Raw genomic sequence first — 27,831 nt, 5'->3', positions numbered from 1 at the left:
AACATGGGCAGGACCATTCCCCCACCTGCTGTTTCGCCTGCTACTCTCCATCTTCCCCTTTGTTTTTAGCTTCATATAAATTTGGGGGGTTGCCGTCCTTGACCTTACTTCAGTGTGTGGGTTTACTCCTGACTCTGCACTCAGTGAGAGTGAACTCAAGGCCTCGAGTGGCTGGTATCCTGGACATGGGGTCCAGCAGTCATTGTTCACGTGGATGAAGGACAAAGTTGTGTCTCTTCTTGGAAAGCTGTCTATGAAAGCCGATTTTGTGGCAGGGCACGAGGCCTCCAGTGATTGCCCCTTGCCTTCCCGTCTCCGCACTGTGAGTGGCAGGGCAGTGCCAGATTGGGGGGGGGGCACCTTTGTGCTTGGTTTTCATTTTTTACCGATATCCAGGTGGTTTCTGAGGAGCATTTCAGGTGTTAGGAGGATGCGGAACTTTGTGGAGTATGGTGGGGGCTGTACCGGGGCATAGGGGTCACGGGTATGAATGTGTGATCCTGAGGGGCCCCTGCAGCAACGATTGCCTCCAGGTTCGAAATGGCCCCAGCAGGTGGGAGCCGAACTGAGTGAGGGGGCTGTGGCCTTGGGGTTAGGGGCCTATATCAAAGCACTTAGAGCTTTCGCTTTCCACGTTGCAACCCAGATTCCATCCCGTGAGCACCACCAGGACTGATTCCTGAGTGCGTAGCCAGGAATATCCACTTTATATCGGCTGTGTGTGGCTTCCAAAAATAAAATAGAAAGCAGATTTATTTTGAGAGGTAGAGCAGAAACTCTCCAAGGAAAAGCGACTGTGTTACTGTCAGTTTTGTATTTATTAGTTAATATGATGTCCAAGGCCATCCTGAGGGCGCGGTCATCACAGATGGTTTGGGTTTGCAAGTGAAAATATCTTTTTGGGCTATTTTTGATGGTATTTGGGGGGTTGGCGAAGAGGTCATCCATGCCTCTAGATGCTCAGGGTTTATTTCTGGCTCTGGGCTCAGGTATTATTCCTGGCAGTGCTCTGGCTCCATAAGGGATGCCGAGGATTGATGGGGGTCAACAAGGCAAGCATCCTACCGCTTTACTGTCTGTCTGATTCTAATGTTGGTGTTTTTGTACATCAGGAATTTTTGCTCTCTGACATCAAGTTGCAAAGCCTCCTGCACTTTTCATCTTTCCTTGATCAGGCGACCCAGGCTATTGGGGTGAGTACTGTGGGTAAAGGTTGTTTTTTTTCTCTGAAGTACGTAAGCCTCGTGTTTGTGGGTCCTGTCAGAATTGAAGTTCTCGACCCTCCCAACACAGGATATGATGGTCCCTGACCTGGAGTCTTTGGCCTGCATATCATAAGGGTAGAATCTGTAAACTCTGATGGACAGGGCCCTACCCCTAAAGCACGAGACTTAGTCATCGCCTGTCCTTTCATTGGTTGTTATGATTGGTGCACCCACCCAGCAGGTGAATGGGGTTTGAAAATGAAAATCATTTTTATTATATATTTTTTACTTCTCTACCACATTAAAAATGCTCAGGGCTTCCTCTTTTATCTCTGCTGAGGAATTTCTGCGGACCAACATTGTGGACCCCAAGGGATGCCAGGAATTGTTCCGGGTTGACAGTGTGCAAGCAGCTTCCTACCCGCTTCACTGTCTCTTCCTCCAACTTTCTTTTCTTATTCCTTTTTCCCAGTCAAGAATATCTCCTTCAGGGGCTGGAGTGATAGCACAACGGGTAGGGCATTTGCCTTGCACGCGGCCAACCCGGGTTCAATTCCCAGCATCCCATATAGTCTCCTGAGCACCTCCAGGAGTGGTTCCTGAGTGCAGAACCAGGAGTAACCCCTGTGTATCGCCCCGTGTAACCCAGAAAAGCAAAAAAATAAAGAAATCTCCTTCAGAGCCCGTAGTGATAGTAAAGTGGATAGGGCGTTTTTCTTGCACGTAGGGCAACCCAGGTTCGATCCCTGGCATCCCAGGGCAAGTGCAGGAGCAATTTCTGAGTGAAGAGCCAGGAGGGAACCCTGAGCATAGTGAGTTCTTTAAGTTCACAGCTGTAAGTTGTTGAGTATACCGTAAGTGAGCTGCAGTGGCGGTGGCTTGGTCGCTTTTGCCCGCCACATGCTTTAGGTGACCATCGGCTGCTTTCCCCATTGGCCTGCAGGCGCCAACAACAGACACACGATGGAGGGAACAGGGCCGCCAGGCTGGTTGGTGATCAGTTGCTGTGTATTCCATTCTCCCCATATGCATGTTCCAGTCTCACTAAGCTACCTGTTCCACTCTCACCTGCCCCTCATTCCTGTCTTCTCCTAACCCCCGTTATAGTCTCTCCACACTGTCTTGCAGCCTAGGTCTGTGCCCACCCTGCAAGCATTCCTGGTAGCAACTACACCCAGGTGAGGCCACACAATCAACTTAGGAAGACCCTTCCTTCCCAGGGAATTCTTCTAAATTAAGACAACGATCTTCTGCAGCCAGGAGATCCTCTCAAGTGCAGAATACCACCTTGGGGTGTGTTTCTCCTTTTCTTAGTCCAACAACCATTTTCAAGTTACTTACTTCTATATAATCTTTCTCATCAGTTTGTATAGACACAGAGATACATTAAGCTTGTCAGGTGTTCTCCTGGGGACATCTTGGTATATATCCCAGTTTAGTCTTTCCTAACCCTAGCAGGATCCTCATCCAGTTGTTACTCTTTGGATCATGACAGAATTTGTACAGGATTGTGCTCTTATAGTTAAGCATTATGGCTTTTGTCCTGGCCTGTTTCGATTCCAGGGTAGCTCACAGCTTGCCCTAGATCCATCCAGTTTCTTGTTGGGGCCCTGCTTTTGAGGTGCTAGGGACTAAGCGTAACTGAGGGTTAAGTCAAGAAAACAGTTGCCCAGGAGTGAATATTTTTCAGAGTTAATTAACTCGCAAGTTCCAGAAACGTAGCATTCACTGTCTTCCTGTGTCTCTATAGAAAGAGCATTGCTCTGAAATAAACTATGTAAGGAAGGGGAAAAAAGGAGTAAAGCAATATCTCACTGAACAAATACAAAATAAGAGATTTCTGTGGAATTTTACTTTACAAGTCACAGGTACTTCTTAGGGGGAAATGGTGATTAACTGGGTGGGGAAGAGAGCAGAGAGAAGAGGTTAAAGATAAACAAGGAGGAATGGGCGTGTATCAGGAGCACTATGATGGGTATAACCCGGTAAACCTAAGATCCCTACAGCCAATGTTATCCGACAGTGATTTTCTGAGGAAGCTCCTTGGACTTGGGCCCTGGGCTGTGTGTGGATTCCCTGTGTGTGTGTGTGAAACGTGCTGCTGACCCTGGAGGCCTCTGGCTCCTGGATCCAGGCGTCTGTGCCACGCTCACACTACACTTCCTTCACCCAAACTGTCAATCATAATGATCCTGCCTTTGTTTTCCTCACTTTGTTCCATTCTTTTTAATCTGTCAAGCATCTGTGTGTTTCAGGACCCTACATGCCCCATCCTCCTCTGTCCGTGACTAGCCTGGCTGCATAGTCTGCAATGTTGGGGTGCCCTTTTCAGGAGCAGCAGATCCACCTCCCACCCTGCCCGCTCTATCAATACGTTTGTGTTTTCTCTCAGATTATCGGGATGGTTTTTGAGCATCCTGAAAAAATTACTTTTATTTTGTTGTGGGGCCTTGTGTTGCTGTAGGTTTTTCCTGGTGGTCCTCAGGCCTTCCTTTGGGCGGTCCTCAGGGAACAACCCCTGTCACCCTACCTGCTGTTCTCTCTGTGACTTCCTAAGAGATTTCCTTCAGTGTTTGTGTTTAAAAGTGAAGGAGTGAGCCCATATCAAAGCTAGTTGGGTGGAGCTTACAGTACAGCAGGGAGGGTGTTGGTCTTACCCATGACCAACCAGGGTTTGATCTGCAGTATCCTATATACTCTCCCAAATGTCACTGGTTCTAGTCAAATACAAAAGTCTAAGAATTAGTTTGAGGATTGTCAGGCTTGTCACAATGATCCTCCCGAAGTACCTTCCCTTTGCTCTGTACCCGTTAGGACTAAGAACCACAGAGATGTCCTCCACCTGCTTGGCCTATCCACCCAGGGGCTATTCAGCTAATTCTTACCTTGCTTGCTGCAATTGATTTCAGAGCTTAAAACACAGCATGAGGATTTGGTGTTGTTGCAATTTGATTTGTAAATGAGGTCACCAAAACCGAGTGAGCTGGCAAGGTTTCCACGTTGAATAGACATTTTTATGATGGCGGGATAGGTCAGTGGAGCAAGCATGTGACTTGAGAGGTGGGGGTCCAGGCTCCATCCCCAACAAATAGTCTGACAGCTCAGGAGGAAATCCAGAGCCTAATGCTGGGAGTGCAAGGCCTTAGTCCCACTGAGTGCTGAAATTAGTCAAATTAAAACCTAAAAAAAATGTATTATTTTTCATACTAATGGAATAACGTGAATTTGCCATGTATGGAAAGTTATTACAAGTGTTAATTGTTTCAAAGGACTGGCTGTGGACCCTAGCGATAGTGCAGTGGGATGGGCACTTTGTATGATGTGGGCACCTGGGCTCCATCCCCAACACTCCACATGGCCACCAGCGCCCCACTAGGACTCATCCCTGAGCACTGCTTGGTGTGCCCCCTCACAAAATTAATACAAGGCTGGAGCAATAGTGCAGTGGGTAGGGTGTTTCCCTTGCACGCAGCTGACCTAGGTTCCATGTCCAGCCTCCATATGGTCTCCTGAGCACCGCCAGGAGTATTTCTTGAGTGCAGAGCCAGGAGTAACCCCTGTGCATCACCGGGTGTGACCCAAGAAGCACAAAATTATTACAAAAATAAAACAAAAAGAACAAAACCCTCACTGATCCTGAGAGTATTGTGCTTGTGCTGAAATGATTGAAATGGCCCCTGTGGTCCATCTCAAAATGTCGTGGCCAGGCCTGCTCGGGGCACTGGCTCTGCGTTCAGCTTTCCACACAGTCCCAGACCCAGACAGTGACTTATACTCCTACAGAGAAGATCATTAGCCAACTCTCTGGTGAGAAACACAGGACTCCTGATAACCAATCTAGAGGTTTCTGGGCATCGATTCTGCCAACGCTTTGGGCAACTGGGCATAGGTTTGAACAAAGCAAAGGCAAATTGGTCCTTTGAACAAACTCTGCAACTGTTCACAGCAAGGGACCTGTTGTGCCGATATCCACCATCAAATCCCAAATGAGCCCCAGCGTTTTTGGGGTCAGATTGAAGGAGACATGGAGATATCAAGAAATAAAATTTGGAGGAGTGTATTCACACCAGCTGGCGGGCTGTCCTGCTAGGCAAGAGCAGCAGCTTCACAGCAGAAGCACAGGCTGTTGGTTAAGAAAAACCTCATCCTGGCGCACCTGTCATTTTCATAAGCACCCACAAAATTACTTTCACTCACTGAGCCCATGTCCCGGAGCCCAGTAAGTTATGTAAGCATAGTGAAACAAGCATTGATATGGAAGAGAGAAAAGGTGATTACACACCAAAAACCAATCAACTATTGATCATTAACAACCGCGCTGTTGTGGGCCCTAGGCCATTGTTCCTATTTTATTCTATGAGTGGCAGGCGCCCTACAAGAAATTCAGTATACTAATATTGTTGGGAGCAGAGCCGCAAGAGAGCGAGACGGGATAGTCAAGAAGACTCTTGCAAGAGAAAATGTTTATTCAGACCAACATGCTGGGGCTGTACCTCAGGTGGATGCAGCAGTCTGTACTAGTTAGGGCAGCCTTTTTATAGGGTTTGAGTCCTCAGGGCCAGTCACGTAGTCACGTAGTCTCATCCGGAGCAACTATCTCCGGGTCTGTGTGTCCGGAACCACTATCTGCGCTCAGGGCCAGTCACGTAGCCGTGTCTGGGGTCATTATCTGTGGAGCTGTGTCCGAGTCACTATCTGGGTTCTTTGTTCTCAGTAACTCCTGTGAGCGGGTCAGATGTTCCCTTATCTTTTAGGCGTGATCATCAGCCAACCAGCATACAGATGGCAGGATGTATGTGACAGAACTTAGGTATAGTGCATTGTTATGTATAGCTCAAGGGCGTAAGCATGGTTACAGAAGGAGAACAAAGCGAGGTTACAAAAGTCAAAAGTGGGCAGCTAACCATCCAACCCAATATAGTTTCTTTCAACTCAACAATATAGTTATCAAATAACTCCACTAAATGAAATGTAAAGTTCTAAACTAACTGTTTCATCTTTTACTATAAGAAACATTAATCACAGCTGAACAGTCGGTCAACATGTCAGAAAAAAAGGCTTTCTCCTGCACACCCACTGTACAATTCTTGACTTCTGGTTCAAATTTTGAAGAATTTTAGATTTTGCTGCATAATTCATCCACTACTAAACTACTAAATCACTACTAACTTACAAAGCAGTGAAGGGACTTTCTGTTCATGCAGCTGATTCATTGTAGATCCCAGTTGAATTTAGTGCATTATTGAACTTGAGCACTGTTTGAACAGTTGCTGAGCATAGAGCTAGGAGTAGCTTGAGAACACCAATGGCTATTAACATACACAAACACATACACAGGAATATTGATTATATGTATAATACTGTCCCATTCACCAATTCCTGAGCCTCATTCTGCGACACCCACAAAATTAGCTTAACTAATTTTGGGCATGTGATTCACTTAGTTTCTAGCTCACTCCTGTAACTATACATGAACAGCTGGAGCTACTCCAGTAATTGGAAGTTCAGTGAATTGAAATAAAAAATCAGGGTTAGGACAGTCCAGCTGGGAAGTAGCTACCCCAGATTCTAGGATTAGGACAACAGAGGGTTTCCCCAGCCCAGTGTGGAGTGGCCCTGAGCAGTCAGGTGTAAGTCCTCAGCACTACAGAATGTGCCCCCCCCCCAATTTGATAACACAAAACATGGCCCTGGATAAATTAACACAAAACATGATATCTGGATATTAACGCCCAGTGATTTCTGAGCATTATTTTTTGGTGCTTTTGTTTGGGGGTCAGGGTTGGGGCACTATTCTAGTGGGTATTTGGGATGAAATTTTTGTGAATTTTATTCCCTTCGTGAAAACATAAAATCTTTGTCACCATAGGGCATGTGTTCACTCCATTTATTCGGTGCCTGGCAACCCCTCAGATACCCTGCTGACCTGATACAAGACGAGAAACCGGAAGAAAAATTAACTTTCCTAACCTGAAAGTACCCCGTCAGGAATAGTTGGAGTCTGGCCCTTTAACACTCTGGTCGGAAGTGTAGGTGACGTCACAGAGCCCTGTCTGAGGTGGGCGGCATTTCCGGTTGACCGCCATTGTCTGAGCGGGAGGAGTCTGGCTGAGTGGAGAGGGGTCCCGGCGAGGTCGCTCCATGGCCGGTGGCGGTGGCTCCACCTGGGTGACTCCAGCATGCTCCCGAGTTCGTCTCTTTCGTTCCTGCCCTTCAGGGAGACGAGGGGGCTTCTGAGGGAACGTACCTCAGAGCTGCCGGAGGGGCGCGCGTCCCGGGGAGGCCTGGCGGCGCCCGGCGGGGCCCGGAGCGACTTCGACTTCGGGCTCAGCGCTCAGGATCCTCCCGGGTCGGGGGACCCCCATGGGGTGTGGGAACAAGGCCCCGCCCTCCCCGCGCCCCTGTCGCTCAGACCCCAAACACAGAGAAAGAGAGACAAGAGGGACCCTCAGTTTCCCTAGTTTCCCCGCAGGTCTGCGGGTCGTGCGCGGCCGCCTCCCCATTGGTTCCTGCAGGGACACTCGGAGCCCCCGGGGGTCACAGGCTGGGGTGGGGGGTCACCCGGGAATGTTCCCGGGCCGGTCCTTTGAGGGCCACTTCCGTCATTGTGATTATGGAGTCGGGGCCGAAGGGTCGGTTTCCCTGGAAAGGGGGGAGGTGAGTCTCTCTTTTAATTAAAAAACAATGTTTTGTTTCATTTTTGTCCAACATCCCATTAGCGTTCAGGGTCACTCCTGACTCTGCACCAGGGGACTCTCCTGGTGGGACTCAGGGTCCTGTGGAATGTCAGGCTCGGTCCTGTCAGCCCCGGCACGGCAGATGCTCTCCCAGTGCACTGCCCTCTGCGCGGCCGGGGACTCAGGAGTGTGTGGCTGACCGTTTGATTTTCCCGGGTTCCTGCGACTGCGGTAGGTTTTGGGATCCTGGGAGATGCGAAGTTGTAAGAGACCCTGCCAGAAGGGGGTGTAGCATCCGGGCTGTGTTGGACCAGAGGGGTCCGTGCAACCAAATGTAGCAGGTAATAGGCTGGTCACTTCCAGGATGCGCCCCAAGATGTACCATAATGCAATCTAGGATGACCATTAGTCACCACACTTTTATTTCTTTGTCTTATATAATTTTTAGTTTTTTTTTAATTTTTAGGATGAGGGAACATATGGCAATTTTCAGGGGTTATTCCTACATCTGCACTGAGGGATCACTCCTGGTGGTGCTCAGGGAAACAAGGGATTCTGGCAATCAAACCTGGGAAGACACGTGCAAGATAAGAAACCCACACACTATATTTTTATTATTATTAATTGTAGTTTTTGGTCAACAGCTGGCAAGTGCCCAGGGTTCACTCTTGGCTCTTTGCTCAGTCATGGCTCCTGGCAGTGCTGTGGTGGGGAAACCTATGTGCTCTTGCATATTAACCCAGGCTCAGCTGCTTGAACGAAAAGCATCCTATCCATTTGCTATCTTTTCTAACTCTCTGATTTTATTTTCCCCCAGAAATATAATTTCTGCTTCACCTGTCAAATTTCATAGCATTCCCTCGTTTTCAATTTCTCCAGGACCAAAGACTCCCCCTTCTGTTCTGGTGAGTACTTGCAGAAACGGGCTTTGCAGGGACCTGTTGCACTAGGTTTTAAATGTCTCCCTCTAGGGGGCGGGAGCCTTAGTACAGTAAGTACGGTGTTGGTCATGCTCAGCACGGACCTGGGTTCAGTCGTCCCATGCCCCATAGCAGTGTCTGGGAATTGAGAGGTGTGGACCAAAAGACCATAAAGAAAGAAAAGCCAATGGGGCTGGAGCGAAAGCACAGCGGGTAGGACGTTTGCCTTGCACGTGGATGACCCAGGTTCCATTCCCAGCATTCCACATTGTCCCCTGAGCTCCTCAAGGAGTAATTCTGAGTGCAAAGCCAGGAATACCCTCTGTGCATTGCCAGGTGTGACCCATAAAGCAAACAAAAGAAAGAAAAGCTGAGCAATAGGAGAACAGACAGGGCACTTGCTTTTCATGCACCTAAGGTGTTTGTTTCCCAGTACTCCATAGGTTCCCTGAGCACTGCCGGGTGTCTCCCAAACTTCTTTTTGGCTGTTGTGGGCTTCTCTCCTACCTAATTGTTTTGTTTCCCCCTTTTTGCTACAAACTTGTCGTTGATCAGGGATTCTGCCCTCTGTCTCTGGAGGTAGAGGAGCCGTGCCATGTTCCCAACCAGTAAAGCAGGTGCTCAGCCCTTGAGCTCCTCTCCCAGGGTCTAACTCACTACTCAGGGAGCAGACATGTTGGGATTTGAGGACACACCTGGCAGTGCTTGAGGCCTACGCCCTGCTCTGTTCACATTGGCAGTGCCAGTGGATACCGGTGATGGTCCCCGAGCTTCATGTGGCCAGCATGTGCTCCAGCCTGGTGTGCTCTCTCCTGCCCCTCTGTTCATACCTTCATTGGAATTTCTTAGATGTGAACATGCTGGAAAACTTCCTCAAGAGTCTGTCAGAAGGAAAGGAAGGTGTTGTAGTCTCTGAGCAAAATTACAAACTTTCGTCATTTAGATATCTTTTGGGCCAAATGTATGTTCCACCTAGTTTTCTTACACAGGATCACATAATTCAATGAGTAAAATGACATAATCTGTGAAAACTTGACCTGTAAGTTCTGAGCATCCCAGGGTGTGGCCCAAAAATAAACAAACCAAAGAATTGAGCCTTGAGATTTATTGCTGGATTTCACACATCGCTGTTGGCAGATGACTTTCTCTGTGCCTTTATTAGAGGGGAGGGGAGTAGCAAAATCAATTCCAGCTGTACTCAGGGATAACTCCTTAGGGATTCAGGGTGAAAGTTGAGTCGGACGCATGCATGGCAAGTGCATGCATGGAAAGTTCTCACTTACTGTCCCCTTCAAGCCTTCGAAATCACAGCTTGTTTTCGGCTCAGGGTCTCACCAGGAGCTGCCAGGTGTCTACAGCCCTGCCATGACCACTACCAGTTGGGCCTTGTCCTAGCCTCCGCCTGCATGCCAGTCTGTTCTTATCAGAGGGTTCACAGGATTTATATAGAATTTGAATTTTGGGGTAAGAGATAGGCCAGGAGTGCAGGCCCTGGCCTTGGAAGCAGACTGCCACAGTATAATGGGTTCATTTTCAGTTGGCCATGCCCGTGATGCTAATGGGTTACTTCTGGCTCTTCTCATTGATCACCCATTGCAAGACGTGGGGATACTTTCCGTCTGATGGAGATTGAAACTTGACTGAAGTGCATGCCTGGCAGGTACCCCATGATCTGTGCTATCTCTGAGGCCAGATTTTGCTCTGGTTAAATTCCAGAAAGTTGTGATAGTAGATGTTCTTTTTCCTACTAAGTACACAACTCACATTTCTTGAGTGTGTGTTTTTTCTTTGAGATCACATCCACCAGTAGTCTGGGCTTCCTTCTGACTCTTCACTCAGGAATCACTCCTGGTGGGCTTTGTGGACTGTAGGGATGAGGGAGGCCAATCCCGGGTAGCTGTGTGCAAGGCCAGTGACCTCCCTTCTCTGTGTTTTATTGATCTGTCTCCGGGACTTGATTTTTACCTATTCAGCTAGATATGTTTGTTAAAAATTATAGAATGTTCAGTTAGTGTGGACCTAGGAGCCCTAACAACGGGACAGCAGGTCAGCTGCTTCCTTTACCTTACGTGAGAGCGAAGGGCATCATGGATTACAATGCACTTGTGTGTCCCCTGGAGAGGAAGGGACATCTAGTAATGCATTTCTGGGTGGGTTTTGAGCTGTGCCTGAGGGTGACGCTGGTCAGGGCCATGAGTTGTGCTCCGTTCTGGTTCTCATGTGTCTGACTTCTCCTCCAGGTGATTCTATGGAGCCACCTGCCGATCCTTAGGAATTACAGAAGCTTCAGACAATGTGACACACCATCTGACACACTGTCCCCAGGTGGGAGGAGAATGATGTGGTGACATGATGCAGTGACAGGCAGGTAATTGTTTCTAGGGTCTCTGTCTCTTGAGTTTCAGGAAGGAGTCCTGGGATGTAATTTCTGGCCTGAGTGCTCCGACTCTCTGCTATTTGAGGCTACTTTGTCCTTGTCCGTTAGATTCCTTTTATTTGGGTTTAGCCACAACCAGCAGTGCTCGAGGAGTACTTCTAACTCAGTGCTCAATTATCATTCCTATCAGATCTATGGGAACCGTTCAGTTGGCGTGGATTCAAGACTGTCTTCAGTTTATTTTTTTTTCTTTTGAGCAACATTTAGTGAACATTATATTTTAGGACAGAAATGATATTGTGTGCTTTATTTCTGTTTCACTTATAGTACTTGTCTTTGCAAAGTAACTGTACTTTGATCTATGCAACATTTTTCTTTTTTTTTTTTTTTTTTTTTGCTTTTTGGGTCACACCCAGCGATGCTCAGGGGTTACTCCTGGCTTTGCACTCAGGAATTACTCCTGGCGGTGCTTGGGGGACCATACGGGATGCTTGGGATCGAACCTGGGTCGACTGCGTGCAAGGCAAATGCCCTACCCGCTGTGCTATCACTCCGGCCCAAACATTTTTCTTTTTAAAAAAATCTTTTTAATTAGTGAATCACTGTGAGGGTAGAGTTAACAGATTTACGTATTTCCGTGCTTTTGTTTCAGTCATACAATGCTCAAGTACCCATCCTTACACCAATTTCCATTCTCCACCACCGATGATCCCAGTATTCCTTCCACCCCCCACTTTATCCCCCCACCCCACCTTGCCTCTGTGGCAGGGAATTCCCTTTTGTGTGGTGATGGGAGGGTTACAAAGAGTGATTCTCCTGGGTTACTTCTGGCTCTGCACTCAATGTTGCAGCTGGCAGTGCTTGCCGGACCAGGTGGGAGAGTGGGGATTGATAGTCCTGCCCGTTGTCCCTGGACCCACTGTAGTGTAACTCCATCTGCCTTTTTGTCTTCTATTGTATTTGTGTTCTCACACAGCTTTGAGTCCTAACTGGATATTGTGTGTCCCTTTCTCATCCCTAGAACATAGAATAGGGATTGTGGGATATGGCATTGGTAGGGTTTGGTATCTAGTGATTTGGTCCAACCCAGTGTTGCTATTTTTGGTCCTGTTGGGTCTGTGCTCAGGTGTTATCCTCTGCAGTGGTCATTGGATTTATTCCTGGGGTGGCTGCAGGCAAGTCCAGAACTTGCAGGAACCTTCTAGTCTAGTGTCATTGTAGTAGATCTGCCTTCTTGTGAGGGATTCCTGGGCTCATCAGCCCGAAATATGGATGGAGGCTGGTTCCTCCCAATTGGAATGGGGAAGGGAGTGAGGCCCTGAGCTCCTCTAGGGCGCTAGGGTGTCTCATTTTCAGACCCATAGTATGGGGTGGGATGACATCACTCCTGTTCCATATGTCTGTGTTCAGGACATGGTGACCTTCCCCAACATGGCCGTGAGTTCCACCCCAGAGGAAAGAACAAGTGTCAGAAATCTAAGTTTTTGCAGGGTACAGGCGAGCTCCAACCTGCTGGAATATCTCCCCAGTCCCTGGCTTTATGTCTTATGAGTCCAACTTATTTTATTTTTTTGCTGTATTTCATTTTTGGGTCAGCTGGCAATGCACATGAGTGACTCCAAGATACACACTCAGGAATCACTCCTGATTAGATCCCCAGCATCCAATATGGTCCCCAGGCACAGCCGGGAATATTTCCTCAGCCCAGAGCCACGATTAAGCCCTATACATTGCTGTGTGTGACCCAAAACAAACCAAATACATTTACTTCTCTTTCCACACTTGACTTGAGTGCTTTGCTTCTGCTCTTGGTATTGTTTGGGGGACACATTCGGCATTTTCATTTTATTTGTAATTTTTAAATTCCATTCATTTACTTTTTGGCTTTTGGGTCACACTCAGTGGTGTTCAGGGGTTACTCCTGACTCTGCCCTCAGGAATTTCTCCTGGCAGTGCTCAGGGACCACATGGAATGTTGAGATTGGGACCCCAGTGATTTGTGTGCAAGGCAAATGCCCTGCCCTGCACTATGCTGTCATTCCAGCCTCTAAGATCAATTATGTCTTAGATTCTCACCTGCTTAGCCACTGTTTTGCTCAGTGCTTGGGGTCACTTCAACTGATCTTGGGAGAACAAGTGGCGCCTGGCATCAACCCAGGGTTCCCACCCAGAATGAGGTGGCGGCGGGTGAGTGCAGGGCCTGGTACGGGACCTGTGCGCCTTGCAGGTGCGGGAACTGCCAGGAACAAGGGGATGTGGCTGTCCCAACCCTCCGGGGACGGGACTTCTTTGGACCCTGTCCAGGAAAATTTGACCCCGACATGGCTACTGTAGATCCTCCAGTTTTACTTAGATGGGAACAATATCAGAGCACTTAGAGCCTTTGCTTTCCATGTTTCAGACCCAGGTTCCATTCCATGAGCATGACCAGAACTGATTCTTGAGTGCAGAGCCAGGAATAACCACTTAGTATTGTCTGTGTGGTCTTCGAGAAAATGAAATAGAAGACAGATTTATTTTGAGGGGCAGAGCGGCAGCTCCCGAAAATCAAGGGACCATGCTGTTGTTGGTGATGTATTTATTACCATGATGTCTGGGACCATCCAGGAGGTGTGGTCGTCATAGGTGCTTAGTGTTTGCAAATGAAAATTTGCTTTTGGGGGCTATTTTTGGTGTTTTTATGAGTGCGAGGGGGTCTGTCCATGCCTGTAGATGCTCAGGGCTTACTCCTGGATCTGGGCTCCGTTATTACTACTGGCAGTGCTCTGGGCTCCATAAGAGATGCCGAGGATTGATCAGGGTGAGCAAGGCAAGCACATTAGCCCTTTACTGTCTGTCTGATTCCAATGTTGGTGTTTTTGTACATCAGGAATTTCTACTCTCTCACAGCAAGTTGCAAAGCCTCCGCATTTCTCATCTCACCGTGATCAGGCGACCCAGGCTATTGGGGTGAGTACTTTGGTTAAGGTTTTTTTTTTTTAAGAATGTCAGACCTTGGGTTTGTGTGTCCTGCTGAGGATGTGGAGCTTGGTGCAGTAGTAATTTCTGAGTGCAGAGCCAAGGAGGAAATCCTACGCATCCATCAGGTGTGACCCAAAAAGGGCAAAAAGAATGTGTAGGACTATGTGCTTCTTAAAGTCACAGAGCAAAGCACCCCCCTTGTTTCATCTTTCCCTTAGCAGGCTACCCACAGTGTTGTTTTGAGTAGTGCTGGTAAATAAGATATTTGAAGAAAGAAATTAATTTTTATGGGGGTCCGGGGTGAATAGAACCTTTGCCTAGGGCTCACTCCTGGTGTGCTGGAAATAATTTATTTAAAAAGGGCCAGAATATAGCAAGTATGGTACTTGCCTTGCTAGTGACCAACCCAGGTTCTATCTGTGGCATCATATCTTTTCCCCAAACCCCACCAGGACTACCTCATCCCAGAGTAGGAATAATCCCTGAATACTGTTGGTTTTTGCCCCAAACCAAAGACACACACAGAGGATGTGAGAGTAGAGAACAAAGAATAAGTATTCAGGATAAAACATGGGCTTCTGCAGCATAATATAAGTCCAGACACAGTGGATTTAAGGATCCACTGTTCAGTTCTTTAAGTGTTTTACTGTAGAAATTGTCTTTGCACATGAATTTATTTTTGGGTTTCTTTTCTTCATTAGTTACCTTTTTTGTTGCAGTATTTGGGGGCCACACCCTGCAGTGTTCATGGCTAACTCCTTTCTCTAATCTCAGTGATCATTTCTCCCAAGGGTCAGGAACCCATCTCGGGTGCTGGGTATCAAACCTGGGTAAGCCAAGAGCAAGGCAAGCACCTTCTCTACTGTATCACTACCTTGGCCCCAAGTATAATACTCATCTTTAAAAAGCAGACTCACTCCAGATGCTCCAACTGTGAGACAGTTTTTTACATCCTGTTGTATAGTAAACACCGGGATATGAGGATAATTTTCTTATCCAAATACTGTTTGTGCACAATGAGGCAGAGGAAAGGGACATGAAAAAAGCAATCCCATTCACAATCGTGCCCCAGAAAATCAGGTACCTCGGAATCAGCTTAACCAAGGAAGTAAAAGACCTTTACAAAGAAAACTACATAACGCTACTCCATGAAATCAAAGAGGACATGAGGAAATGGAAACATATACCCTGCTCGTGGATAGGGAGAATCAATGTTGTCAAAATGGCAATACTCCCTAAAGCATTATACAGATTCAATGTGATCCCTATAAGTATACCCATGACATTCTTCAAAGAAATGGATCAAGCAATCCTAAAATTCATATGGAATAACAAACGTCCAAGGATAGCTAAAACAATTCTTGGGAAAAAGATGATGGGAGGCATCACCATCCGAAACCTCAAACTTTACTACAAAGCAATAACAATTAAAACAGCATGGTACTGGAACAAAGGCAGAGCCGTAGACCAATGGAACAGGGTGGAATATCCCTACACACAACCCCAAATGTATGACCATCTAATCTTTGATAAGGGAGCAAGAGATGTGAAGTGGAGCAAGGAAAGCCTCTTTAACAAATGGTGCTGGCACAACTGGACAACCACATGCAAAAAAATGGGTTTAGACCTTGACCTGACACCATGCACAAAAGTCAGATCAAAATGGATTAAAGACCTCAACATTAGACCACAAACCATAAGGTACATTGAAGACAAGGTCGGCGAAACCCTCCACGATATTGAAGATAAAGGTATCTTCAAAGGTGACACGGAACTAAGCAATCTAGTAAAAACAGAGATCAACAAATGGGACTACATTAAACTAAAAAGCTTCTGCACCGCAAGAGATACAGTGACCAGAATACAAAGACTATCCACAGAATGGGAAAGGATATTTACACAATACCCATCAGATAAGGGGTTGATATCAATGGTATATAAAGCACTGGTTGAACTCTACAAGAAGAAAACATCCAACCCCATCAAAAAATGGGGCGAAGAAATGAACAGAAACTTTACCAAGGAAGAAATACGAATGGCCAAAAGGCACATGAAAAAGTGCTCTGCATCACTAATCATCAGAGAGATGCAGATCAAAACAACTTTGAGATACCACCTCACACCACAGAGACTAGCACACATCCAAAAGAACAAAAGCAACCGCTGTTGGAGAGGATGTGGGGAGAAAGGGACCCTTCTTCACTGCTGGTGGGAATGCCGACTGGTTCAGCCCTTCTGGAAAACAATTTGGACGACTCTCAAAAAATTAGATATTGAATTCCCATTTGACCCAGCAATACCACTGCTGGGAATATATCCCAGAGAGGCAAAAAAGTACAATCGAAACAACATCTGCACATGTATGTTCATCGCAGCACTGTTTACAATAGCCAGAATCTGGAAAAAACCCGAATGCCCCAGAACGGATGACTGGTTGAGGAAACTTTGGTACATCTATACAATGGAATACTATGCAGCTGTTAGAAAAAAGGAGGTCAAGAATTTTGTAGTCAAGTGGATGGGCATGAAAAGTTTCATGCTGAGTGAAATGAGTCAGAAAGAGAGAGAAAGACATAGAAAGATTGCACTCATCTATGGTATATAGAATAACAGAGTGGGAGACTAACACCCAAGAACTGTAGAAATAAGTACCAGGAGGTTGACTCCATGGCTTCGAGGCTGGCCTCACGTTCCGGGGAAAGGTCAACTCAGAGAAGCGATCACCAACTACATTGTAGTCGAAGGCCATGTGGGGGAAGGGAGTTGCAGGCTGAATGAGGGCTAGAGACTGAGCACAGCGGCCACTCAACACCTTTATTGCAAACCACAACAGCTAATTAGAGAGAGAAAACAGAAGGGAATGCCTTGCCACAGTGGCAGGGTGGGGTGGGGGGGAGATGGGATTGGGGAGGGTGGGAGGGACACTGGGTTTACGGGTGGTGGAGAATGGGCACTGGTGAAGGGATGGGTTCCAAACTTTGTATGAGGGAAGTATAAGCACAAAAGTGTATAAATCTGTAACTGTACCCTCACGGTGATTCTCTAATTAAAAATAAATAAATTTAAAAAAAAAAACAAAAAAAAAAACAAATACTGTTTGTGCAGTTTTCAGATACATTCCTGCACAACAGTAGTGAATGCTGGATGCAGGCCTATGTAGATGTGTCTTTGGGGTTTAGGGCATTCCAGAGTGAAATCTGCGGTGTTCTGGCTGGAAGGAGTCCTAAGGCCAGGGAACAGAGGCGTGTGTGCTGGTGAGTTGTATAAGTTCACAAAATAAGAGTGAACTGCAATGGCGTGGTCTCTCATCCACTCCATGCTTTTGGTGGCCATGATCTGCTTCCCCCAACACGGGCTGCAGCCAACGACAACAGACACATGAAGGAATGAACAGGGCCGCCAGGTGGATTGGTGATCAGTTGCTGTTTATTCCATTCTCCCCACGTATTTGTTCCAGTCTCACACTGACCTCATTCCCATCTCCTCCTGTCCTCCGAACTAGTCTCTCTGCACTCCGTCTTATAGTGAACCCACCTTCCAAGCATCCTTAGTAGCAACTACACCCATGTGAGGCCACACAGTCAACATAGTTTAAGTTAAGAGAAAGATCTTCTGCAGCCAGAAGATCCTCTCAAGGGCACAATACCACCTAGGGTTGTGTTTCTCCTTTACTTAGTCCCACAGCTATTTTAGATTTCCTTCTAAATAATCGTTCTCATCAATTTGTGTGGACACAAACTACATGAAGCTTGTAGGGTTGCTGTCCTCGGGACATCTTGCTAAAGATCCCAGAGTATAGATCCGAGACCATAGTTCTCAGGCCACAGTAGTCTTTCCTAACCCTAGCAGGATCCTAATCCAGTTGTTACTTTTGGATCATAAGTGAATTTGTCCATGCTCTTAACTTATAATGCTCTTAACTTATAGTTCCGTATTATAGCACTTGGCCTATCCTGATTCCATGCCAGGTAGCTCACATTTTGCCCTGGGTCCATCCCATCAGGACCCTGCATTTGAGGTGCCAAGAAATATGGACAACAAAGGCTTTAGTGTCTCGAGAAAACAGATGCTCAGGAGTTAATATTCATCGGAGTTAAAGGACTTCAAAGTTCCAATAGCATAGACTTAACTGTCTTCCTGTGTCTCTACAGAAAGGACATTGCTATGAAGTAAACTATGCAAAAAGGAGAGGAGAAGGAGAAAAGCAATAATTCACTTATCAAACACATGGAGAGGCGCGGGGCACTCCAGAGGGCACTTCGGTCCTGCCGTAAAGTCTGCCTTCACAGCCGCCCTGCCGCGGGGCACCAATTCCTCCTCTACCCACAAGACCAATGGCGGCCCGAGCCAGGCACCGCAGCTAGATTAGAAAGGATTCCTGAAGGGTCGTCTGTGGCATCACTTCTGCTTCTGCCAGGGGCCTTAAAGAGCCATGGCTAAGATTTAGAGAACCCAGGTGAACTGGTGGTGTACGGGGAACGGACTAAAAGGAGTGGAGAGGCAGCTGATGGGGTGGTGAGCCACAGAGTGAGGAGCTGCGGGGGGATGGAGAAGAGACCTGATCCTGTACTGGTCAGTCAAACATTCAACCAATGCTATCACAGTCCCCCAGGAAAAACTCGGGTGGGTTGATTGAAAGTAAAACAGGCAGGTAGGTACAAGTCACCTGATGCTGGGGAATTAAGATGGGGTGAGAGCAGTGACTCCGAAGCCAGCCCTGGAGATACAGAGAGGAACTGGCCTAGCAGCAGCCCAGAGAGCTGGACAGACACTGGAAAGGGGAAAATGCTGGAAGAACACAGTCTTTGGAAAAAACCCAACCACTGGACTCTTGCTTACAAGGGAAACCACATCGAGGCAGTTTCAGAAACAAATACAGAAGATGGGCAAGAGGGGTAGTACAGTGGGCTGGGCACTTACTTACCTTGTGGGCAATCTGGGTTCACACCTCAGAATTCCGAATAGTTCCCTGAGCATCACCGAAGTGCAAGAAAGAAACAGTATGGTAGCACTGTCGTCCCATTGTTCATCGATTTGCTTGAGTGGGCACCAGTAACATCTCCATTGTGAGATTTGTTGTTACTGTTTTTGGCATATTGAGTGTGCCACATGTAGCTTGCCAGGCTCTGCCGTTGGGGTGAGATACGCTCAGTAGGTTGCCGGGCTCTCTGAGAGAGGTGGAGGAAGACAGAAATCAGTATACATTAGGAAACTAATTATTTTACAAACACGAAAGAACAAAGAATTTGCACTGATGCAACAAACTAAAGTTGACCGTTTTTATGATTTTATTTATTGAAACTATCTGCATGTTTCGGAGCTTTGGCCAGAGTGATAGAACAGTGGGTAAAGTGTTTGCCTTGCACGTGACCAGTCCGGGTTTGATCCCTGCATCCCATTTGATGCCCCAAGTACCGCCAGTAGTAATTCATGAGTGCAGAGATATGAGTGACCGCTGAGCATCACTGGGTGTCATCCAAAAAGCCAAAACAAAATAAGAAGCGATCTCTTTTTTATTGTTTTGGTTGGTTTGTTTTTAGATTACAGTCAACGACACTCGGTGCATACTCCTGGCTCTGTGCTCAGGAACCACTCCTAGTGGGACTCCAGGGACCATATGTGCACATGGTATTGAACTAAGGCCATCCCCTTGCAAGGCAAGCACCCTACCCACCGTACCACATCTCCAAACTCAAGCAGCACTTTCTTAAGGAACATATACTACCAGGAGTAAACCCAAAGTTCCTACACCTCCTCCCTGCTGCAAATGCCTTCTCCCGCACTCGTGTCTATCCACTGAACTCCTCTCCAAGGCCCAGCTTGCCCTGCCTTACCATCCACACGGTGGCCTTCTTTCTATGAATTGCTGGAGTACTCACTGTATTGTTTGCCCGTGATCTTCCCATGTAAACACTAGCAAACTTTTTAAATAGACATAGTCAGTTTTTGTGAGTCATTTTCACAAAGACCTTTTTAAGTTTTATTTTTAATAACTACAGAAACTTCAATGAAATTATCTTATAAAAGTTTCCATGTCTGGGGCTGAAGAGATAACACAATGTGTAGGACCTTGCGTTGTCCACAGCCAACTAAGGTTTGATCCCCAGGATCCCACATGGTCCCCGGTTCACTGCTAGAAGAAGTTCCTGAGTGCAGAGCCAGTAAAGCACCCTGCTTGGTTTATTGATCCTGTGAGAGAATTAGCAATACTTTATTGAGTACCTATTTTATTAGTCTGAGCAAGCTGAAATGACTGTTTTAACCAACTAAACTCATGATTTCACACAGTCCAATCTAATGACAGGCCCAACATATAAGCCCACTAATAATGAATGAAAAAATGGCTGCACTCTGAAGGTAACTTCCTGGAGAAGTTAGGACTGGTGAAGTGGTAAGAGGGGGCCAGCACACAGCAAGAAGACGTCAGAAGACAAAGTGACCAGAGTGGATTACCCACTTAATTATCTCGAATACAAATGACCCAGATACACTGCAAGTCTTATTGTTTTCTATGAACTAACAGTGACCAGAACCCTTTCCTCAAAACTTTATTAATACTTCATTTATCCCCCAAATTTCTAACATCTGCTACATTATACTAATCAGGCAACTTTAAAATCAAGATTGAAGACAGATGCTCCTTCCTATCCAGGGTATGCAGAAGTGGTTTGGCATATGGGCTATCCATGGTGAAGACAGGAGCAGCTGAGCTACTGTCCCATCCCACAGGTGCCTTGGGTCCACTCTAACTGAAAATACTATAATATATACACAGAAATCTTGTACTATAGATAAAAATTAGGTCCGTGGGCAGAGTGACAACATATCAGGGAGGGCATTTGTCATGCACGTGGCTGACTCTGGTTTGATCTCCCGCCACCTCATAGGGTCTCCCCAAGCCTAGCAGGAGTGATTCCTGAGCTCACATTCAGGAGTGAGCCTGTAGCACTGCTGACTGGCGCCCAAATAAAAACACAAATGAAAGAGTAAGCTGCGGTCTATTGAGGAAAAAGAAGTTGTAATTCCACAACTTTTTTATCTTTACCTTTTCTTTTTTTGCTTTTTGGGTCACACCCGGCCATGCACAGGGCGTACTCCTGGCTCTGCTCTCTGGAATTACTCCTGGCGGTGCTTGGGGGACCATATGGAATGCTGGGAATTGAACCTGGGTTGGCCGAATTGCAATGCAACCGCCTTACCTGCTGTGCTATCGCTCCAGCCCCACCTTTAACTTTTTATGATGGCCACAGAGATAGCACAGAGCACAAGGTGCTTGCTGGCATGCAGCCAACCTAGGTTCATTCCCCATCACGCAGTGGTTCCCAAGCCGTGCATGAGGGGATCAGTGAGCACAAAGCCAGGATTAATTTCTGAGCAATGCCTGGCGTAGCCTCCAACCAAAAATTAATGAACTTATGGGCTGGAGCTACAGTCAGCTAGGATGTTGGCCTTGCTTACAGCTGACTTGGGTTCAGTCTTCGGAACCCCACTGAGTACCATAAACATCAAACAGAAAAACAAAGGGAAAAAATGAATGATATTGCATCAACAACCCCCACCAGCCAGATTTATAGGACAAAGTTTTGGGTTTTATGCTCACAAGTGGCAGAACTTTGAGATATTCATGGAGGTGTTTGGAGGACCCTGCATTTTGCCAGAGATTGTCCCATGGCAGGCTGCTTGCAAGGCCAGGGACTGCACTCCTGGCCTATCTCTGACCCCAGGAATTCAAATTCTATGTAAATCCCATGAGCCTTGTGACAGCAACACATTCTGGCACGATGGGGGTGGTGGTGCAAAGAAATGAGGTCCAGCTGTTAGAGGCCATGGCAGGACTGCTGGTGCCTGGGGCTCCCAGAATGATGCCAGTATGCGGCACAGACTGCAGCTTCAAAGCAGTTTCAAAGATTTGCATGTGTCAGAAGGAAAAAACAGTGGGCAGGGCCCTTGTCATGCATGTGGCCGACTTAACCTCACAGCTGAATCCCCAAGGAGTGATCCCGGAGCAATGCTGGGTCTGGCAGCAATCCCAAATCCCCTCCCCACCCTACACACATAAATAAAAGAGGAAGTTGTCTGCCAATAGCAAAGGTTTAAAATACAGCCATATATTCTCAAGAGTCAGTTTTTTATTTTGTCTTTGTTTGGGTTCCACATCTGACAGGACTCAGATCTTTCAGGCCAGGCTTTAACAGACTATATGATTTTACTCCTTTGATAAATAATTTCACATGAAAATGGAGGAGAAAGAATACACTTACCCCAAAAGAAATCTTAATGGTGAAAGTCTGTAATTTTACTCAGGGCCTCAAATTCCTTCTATTACTCCTAACAGCGTTTTGTTGTGGAAGGGCAAACTGAGCGCTGTTAATGTGGCAGAAATCAGCAAAATCAGTCTCGGTTTCCCAGCATGAAATTAGCCAACCTGAACCCCTCTGGTGAGGCTCCTAGGCCCAGCAAGTGGGCTCAAACAATTACTATGCCCTTAATCAAAATGCCCCAGAAACTGTCTTTTGTTAACCCTAAAAGAATGAGTAGCTTATGTAACCAGAATTATTACTGAAAACATATGTTTAATTATTTCCTGACCACTGTTACGCTATACACTTGCCAAAACACCTTTGTTTTATAGTTAGCTTTTTTCAGAAACAATTAGACATGTACTGCTTATATAATCAAACATTATATAAACTACTTCCTGCCTGAGTCGGGTTCGCTGTCAAGAAACCATTCTGAGGGTAAGATAGTTGATCACAGTATACTGGAATAGAACCCTACTGCTTTTGCACTGTCAAGTTAGTGTCTCTGTCCTTCTCTCTGCTTGGGAACCAGGATTAGTTCCCAGGCTAAATCAGTTGAAAGATTCTAGAATGTTCACATCCAAGAAATTACAACAAATTTATCAACAGATCAACAGAGGTCAAGGGGAGAGCACACTAGCCTGGAGCTGTTGCTGGCCAGCTAGAAGTCGGCACGGTGGTGTGTGGGATTTCCTGGTACCCACTGTCTACAGGTACTGTGAGCAGAGAGCAGGAAGCAGCCCTAAAGCACTGGCAGGTGTGGAGCCAAACCCCACCTCATCAGCTCCCCTAGTAGTGAGACATAACCCAGAAATAGAAGCTTAAAGGGCAGAGCACGTACTTGAAGATGCGGGTCATAGAATCTCAGAGACACCTGGGCAGAGGGGCAGAGTCCCTGACTGTCTCCAAGTCTGAATCAAACAGGAAAAACAGAAAAGAATAGGCAGGGTGCTGTAGTGATAGTATAGCAGTTAGGGTGTTTGCCTTGCACGTGGCCGACCCAGGTTCAATTACGAGCATCCACATGGTCCCAAGCACCGCCAGGAGTAACCCCGTGCATTGCCAGATCTGATCCAAAATAAAATAAGAGCAAAGAGAAGAACAGGCAGGAGAGATATTCACAAAGCCCAAAAAAGATGTTTAAAGAATGCTCGTTGTTATGATAAATTCTGGAGTGAGACTTTTTTCTGGGGGAGTTTTGTTTCACACCTGGCAGTGTTCATTGGACCCTATGAAATGATAAGGATTGAATCCAGGCTAGCTGCATGGAAGGCAAATGTCCTACTAGCTCTACCATCGCCTAGCGCACCTGGTCTGGGAGATGGACAGTGGGGAGGGCTGTGCTGAGACACTTGACAGATGAAGCAAAAAATCCTTTATTCTGTAGAAAAAATTACATAGGGTTAGTAGAGACAGTACAGTTGATAGGTTGTTTTTCTTTCTAGCTGTGAAACCACATTCAATTCTCCAAAGCAGATAGGGTCCCCAAGCAGTGCCAGGAACAATGTTGAGCTCAGATCCTAGAGTAAACAATGAGCACTGAGTGATGTGCGCCAAAATCTACAATTCAAAAAAATAATAGATCAATTTTCTTCTGTGCAAACGGGCTGAAGACATAGTACAGCCGGCAAAGACCTTGTCTTGCAAGCAGGAAAAACGGATTTGACTAGTGGCACCTAATATGTTTTCCTGAGCACCATCAGGAGTAACCACTATCAGCAGGTGTGCCCCGTACCAAAAAAGTAACTACTAAAAATGAATTAACTGAAATAAATCGATTAAGGCGAAGAAGCCAACTGTGACCATATATTGCACTATGGGAGAGCTCAGGGCACCCACTTAAGTGTGCCTGTTACTCCTGCTAAGATTGCACACTAGGTTGCATGACCCCTAAGGTCCAACACAGCCCTGATGCAGTGCCCCCTCTGCCACCAGGCTCTGCATCCTCTTACAGCTTCCTTTGGGACTCCCCAGAACCTACCAATGAGTGGGGAGCATGTGAAACATGCCCCTCAAAGAGATCTCTCACTTTACATACACATGTCTACACCAAAAGCATCAGGAGAGGGTCCATCTCAACCCCTGGTTGAGAGGGTTGGGATGGTCAAGATCTCTGCCATCAGCAGGTCCGGCACCCTAAGACCACAACCCCCCATGCTCTGATCTGCACCCAGGCCTCACTGCCCCATCACAGAGCTGGAGGAGGAGATGCCCCCGAAGATCACACACTCACACCCAAGAGCCCTGTGCTGCACAAAATTCTCCCCACAACAACCACCAAAGCTCCGCATCCTCGTAAAGCCTCGGGAGCACAGCGAAACCCAGGAACCAACTGGATATGGTTGAGGGGGAGTGAAAAACAACCACAAAGCCCACAAAGCTGGTGCGGCCCCATGGGTCACAGTACAAAAACTGGAAGTGAGAGGCGCTCACATCCTACCAGTAATTGGCCTTCAGTGTCCCTCTTCGACAGTGAAGTATCACTTTGTCCGTAAAACACATGCCTATAGGCAGCCTGATCCACTTGACATCGTTAGGGTTGAATGTGCACATGGAAGACTCCTGTCTGTGACGTCATCCATTTCACCAAGGAGCCTTAAAGTTCCAGGTTCCAAATGTAGACCATTATGCCAACCCAGGTGAATCGGTGCCAGGGGGATGGGCTCGGATAAAGGAGAGGAGATGCAAGTGCTGGAGGGGCCGGTCACAGAGTTCAGGGCAGTGAGTTAAGGCGGAGTCCCCCTTATCCTGTACTGGTCAAACACAGAACCAGTGCTCCCACACACGCCTCCATCATAAAAAACAGAAACAGGCTTATTCAAGGCAAAACAGACAAACGACTCATGGGTCAACGAGTTTCTCCAGAAGTGATCCATCAAGATGGGGTAAAGGCAGTGACTCTGAAGCCAGCCATGAAGATGCAGAGGAACTAGCCTAGCAGCAACCCTGAGAGTTGGAGAGACAATAGACAGGACCGAAGTCTGGGAAAAGCATCAGAGAGCACTGTACATTGATCACTCTACCCCTTGAAAACACACGAGCAGAGAACTCTCACCTACAAGGAAACCCCAGGATGAAGCTTTAGAAACATGTTTTCAACCAAGAGTCCGGGGCCGGAGAATAGTTCTTTGGCTTAATGCTTGTGTTGAACATGGTTTCTCTGAGTTCCATTCCGGCATCCAGGACAACACCAGGACAAACTCCTAAGAACTGCTAAGTATGCAATAAATTACATAAAATGTACTTCAATAAATAAATCCCATGTGTGGTACAACACTAAGAACGCAGGTGCATAGGAGCTAATGAGCACCAAACCGTGCAGGATCATTTTGTAGACTTGGTCTTTTGGACAGACCAAAAATCGTTTTAATCAATTTGGTGTCTAGTAGGCTTGAGATTACACCACTTCCAGATGCAATGTTTTGTCGTTGTTTCTCCTAATATGACTGAAATGAGGAGAGTAGAATCAGAACCGTGACCGCCGTTCACTGTCCGTCATCACAGCTGATGCTACTTCCTAGAGATGGGAGTTTGGGCGCTCTCCCAGGTTACCACCATTTGTAACACATTTTGCTCAAGATGCCCACTCCACCCTTTCATAGACTATCAGAAATCTTTCTGTGCATATTCAAGACCATTTCAACTATCTCCAATCAACCCTATCAAAGAACATTGACAGGGCCATTATCCTATACTTTTCAGAAATATTTATCCTCAATGCTTAGGTAAATCTGATAAAAATCTGAATATAAGGAGTGCAGAGCTGATAGAGTGGGAAGATTCTTGATTACACAAGACAAATGCAAAGGAAGATTCCAATTATTGCTCCATTCCTTAAGAGTCTCTCTGTCAAAAGAAACTGAGGCCTACAGGTTGGTTTCTTAACATTTCCATCATGAGGAATGCAATTCCTGACACATGGATGTATGTTCCATGGAACAACCCAATGTTTCTGATGCTGAGCTGGTTTAGTCCACATCACCCCCATGGGCTCTGCCAGGAGTGATCCTCTGTGATCACCTCTGAAGGATCCTCTGTGATCCTTCAGCACAGAGCCAAGAGGAATGCGGACTATGTTTCTGAATCAAAACCCAAAGAAGGGACGGAGTCATAGTAAGCAGGTAGGGCATTTGCTTTGCACAGAGCCAACCAGGTTCGATCCCCGGCATCCTATATCGTTCCCCCATGCACTGCCAGAAGTAGTTCCTTAGTTCAAAGCCAGAAGCAACCCCTGAACATTGTTGGGTGTGACCCCAAAAGCTAAATAAATAAGATTTTTAAAAAAAAGGAAAACCAAAACAAACATACTGAAGTGAACAGTAGTACAAGAAGTAAATTGATTTAACAATGGAAGGAATTATTTAGAGGAACCTGAAACCAGTACATTATGTGGGCACTTTACCATGCACATGGCTGACCTAAAGATCCCCTGCATATCAGGAGTAAGGCCTGACAATTGCCAAGTATGGCCAATAAACAAAAACAGACAAAAGATAAAACCTGAGAAACTGTGATTCCCATCACTGTCAATGATCCTGGCCTGTCAGAATCACCAAGTCTGTAGAACACACAGCCCAGCACGGTCCATGGGTGCCCATGCGGGTCTGGCCAGGCACAGTCAGCCCCACAGTGCTCTCATCACAGCCTGCAGGTGCTGGTAGGTCTCCAGCATCACGTCCCTGTAGAGCTTTCTCTGATCAGCCTCCAGGCATGTCCACTGCTCCGGGGAGAATCTCATGACCATGTCTGGGAAGGAAACTGTGCCCTGAGCCAAGACACAGGGGAGTGGGAGTCAGGGCCCATCTCCACCCCATTCCCAGGCTGTGAGGATGGGACCCCTCAGAGCGCTAATGGGACTCAGGGACTTTCCCTTGGGAGGAACCAGCCTCAATTTCTCTCCATGCGCCCTCTGGGCTGATGTGGAGAAATCTCTCTAGACATCATTCCAAGGCAGTCGGATCTATAAAATGTGGGGACGCTATACTAGAAGGTTTCTGGAGGTGACAGTCTTGCACACAGCCACCCCAAGGTCAATTCCACAGCACTGGTCCAGTGAAAACTGCAGAGAGTAACACCTGAGCACTAAACCAGTTGGGTCAAAATGCAAAAATGGGTTTGGGTGAAAACGTTAAACACAATAACACACAGACACACACATATACACACACTGGATTCCCACATCTTCTGTTCTAAGGATGAGAAAGGGACACTTGATGTCCAGTGAGCAATCCCAATCAGTGTGTGCACATATTTGCCTGTAGGAGTTAGAACTCACAGTTCAGGGCTGCTCCAAATCCATGCTGAACCATGTAAAAGTATTCTTTTTAATTGGCTCTTTTGATTATCACCCAGTGATGATCAAGTCCTCCTGGTTCTGCTCTCCAGACTTAT

At 46.7% G+C, this 27,831-nt stretch overlaps 1 protein-coding gene across 1 annotated transcript in view; it reads left to right on the top strand.

Annotated features, from left to right (window-relative positions):
• LOC129403386 (uncharacterized) overlaps nucleotides 1-27,831 on the top strand; it is a 47,766-nt gene that overhangs the window by 3,863 nt on the left and 16,072 nt on the right. The window contains exons 3-5 of the mRNA XM_055130818.1: nucleotides 1,113-1,193; nucleotides 8,700-8,787; nucleotides 14,049-14,128. Of these exons, the coding sequence (XP_054986793.1) occupies nucleotides 1,113-1,193; nucleotides 8,700-8,787; nucleotides 14,049-14,128 (249 nt within the window). The remainder of the gene's footprint in view (nucleotides 1-1,112; nucleotides 1,194-8,699; nucleotides 8,788-14,048; nucleotides 14,129-27,831) is intronic.

The sequence above is a fragment of the Sorex araneus genome, chromosome 3, assembly GCF_027595985.1.
Source record: "Sorex araneus isolate mSorAra2 chromosome 3, mSorAra2.pri, whole genome shotgun sequence".
Classification (NCBI taxonomy): Eukaryota; Metazoa; Chordata; class Mammalia; order Eulipotyphla; family Soricidae; genus Sorex; species Sorex araneus.
This window is presented reverse-complemented; position numbering and strand designations above follow the sequence as displayed.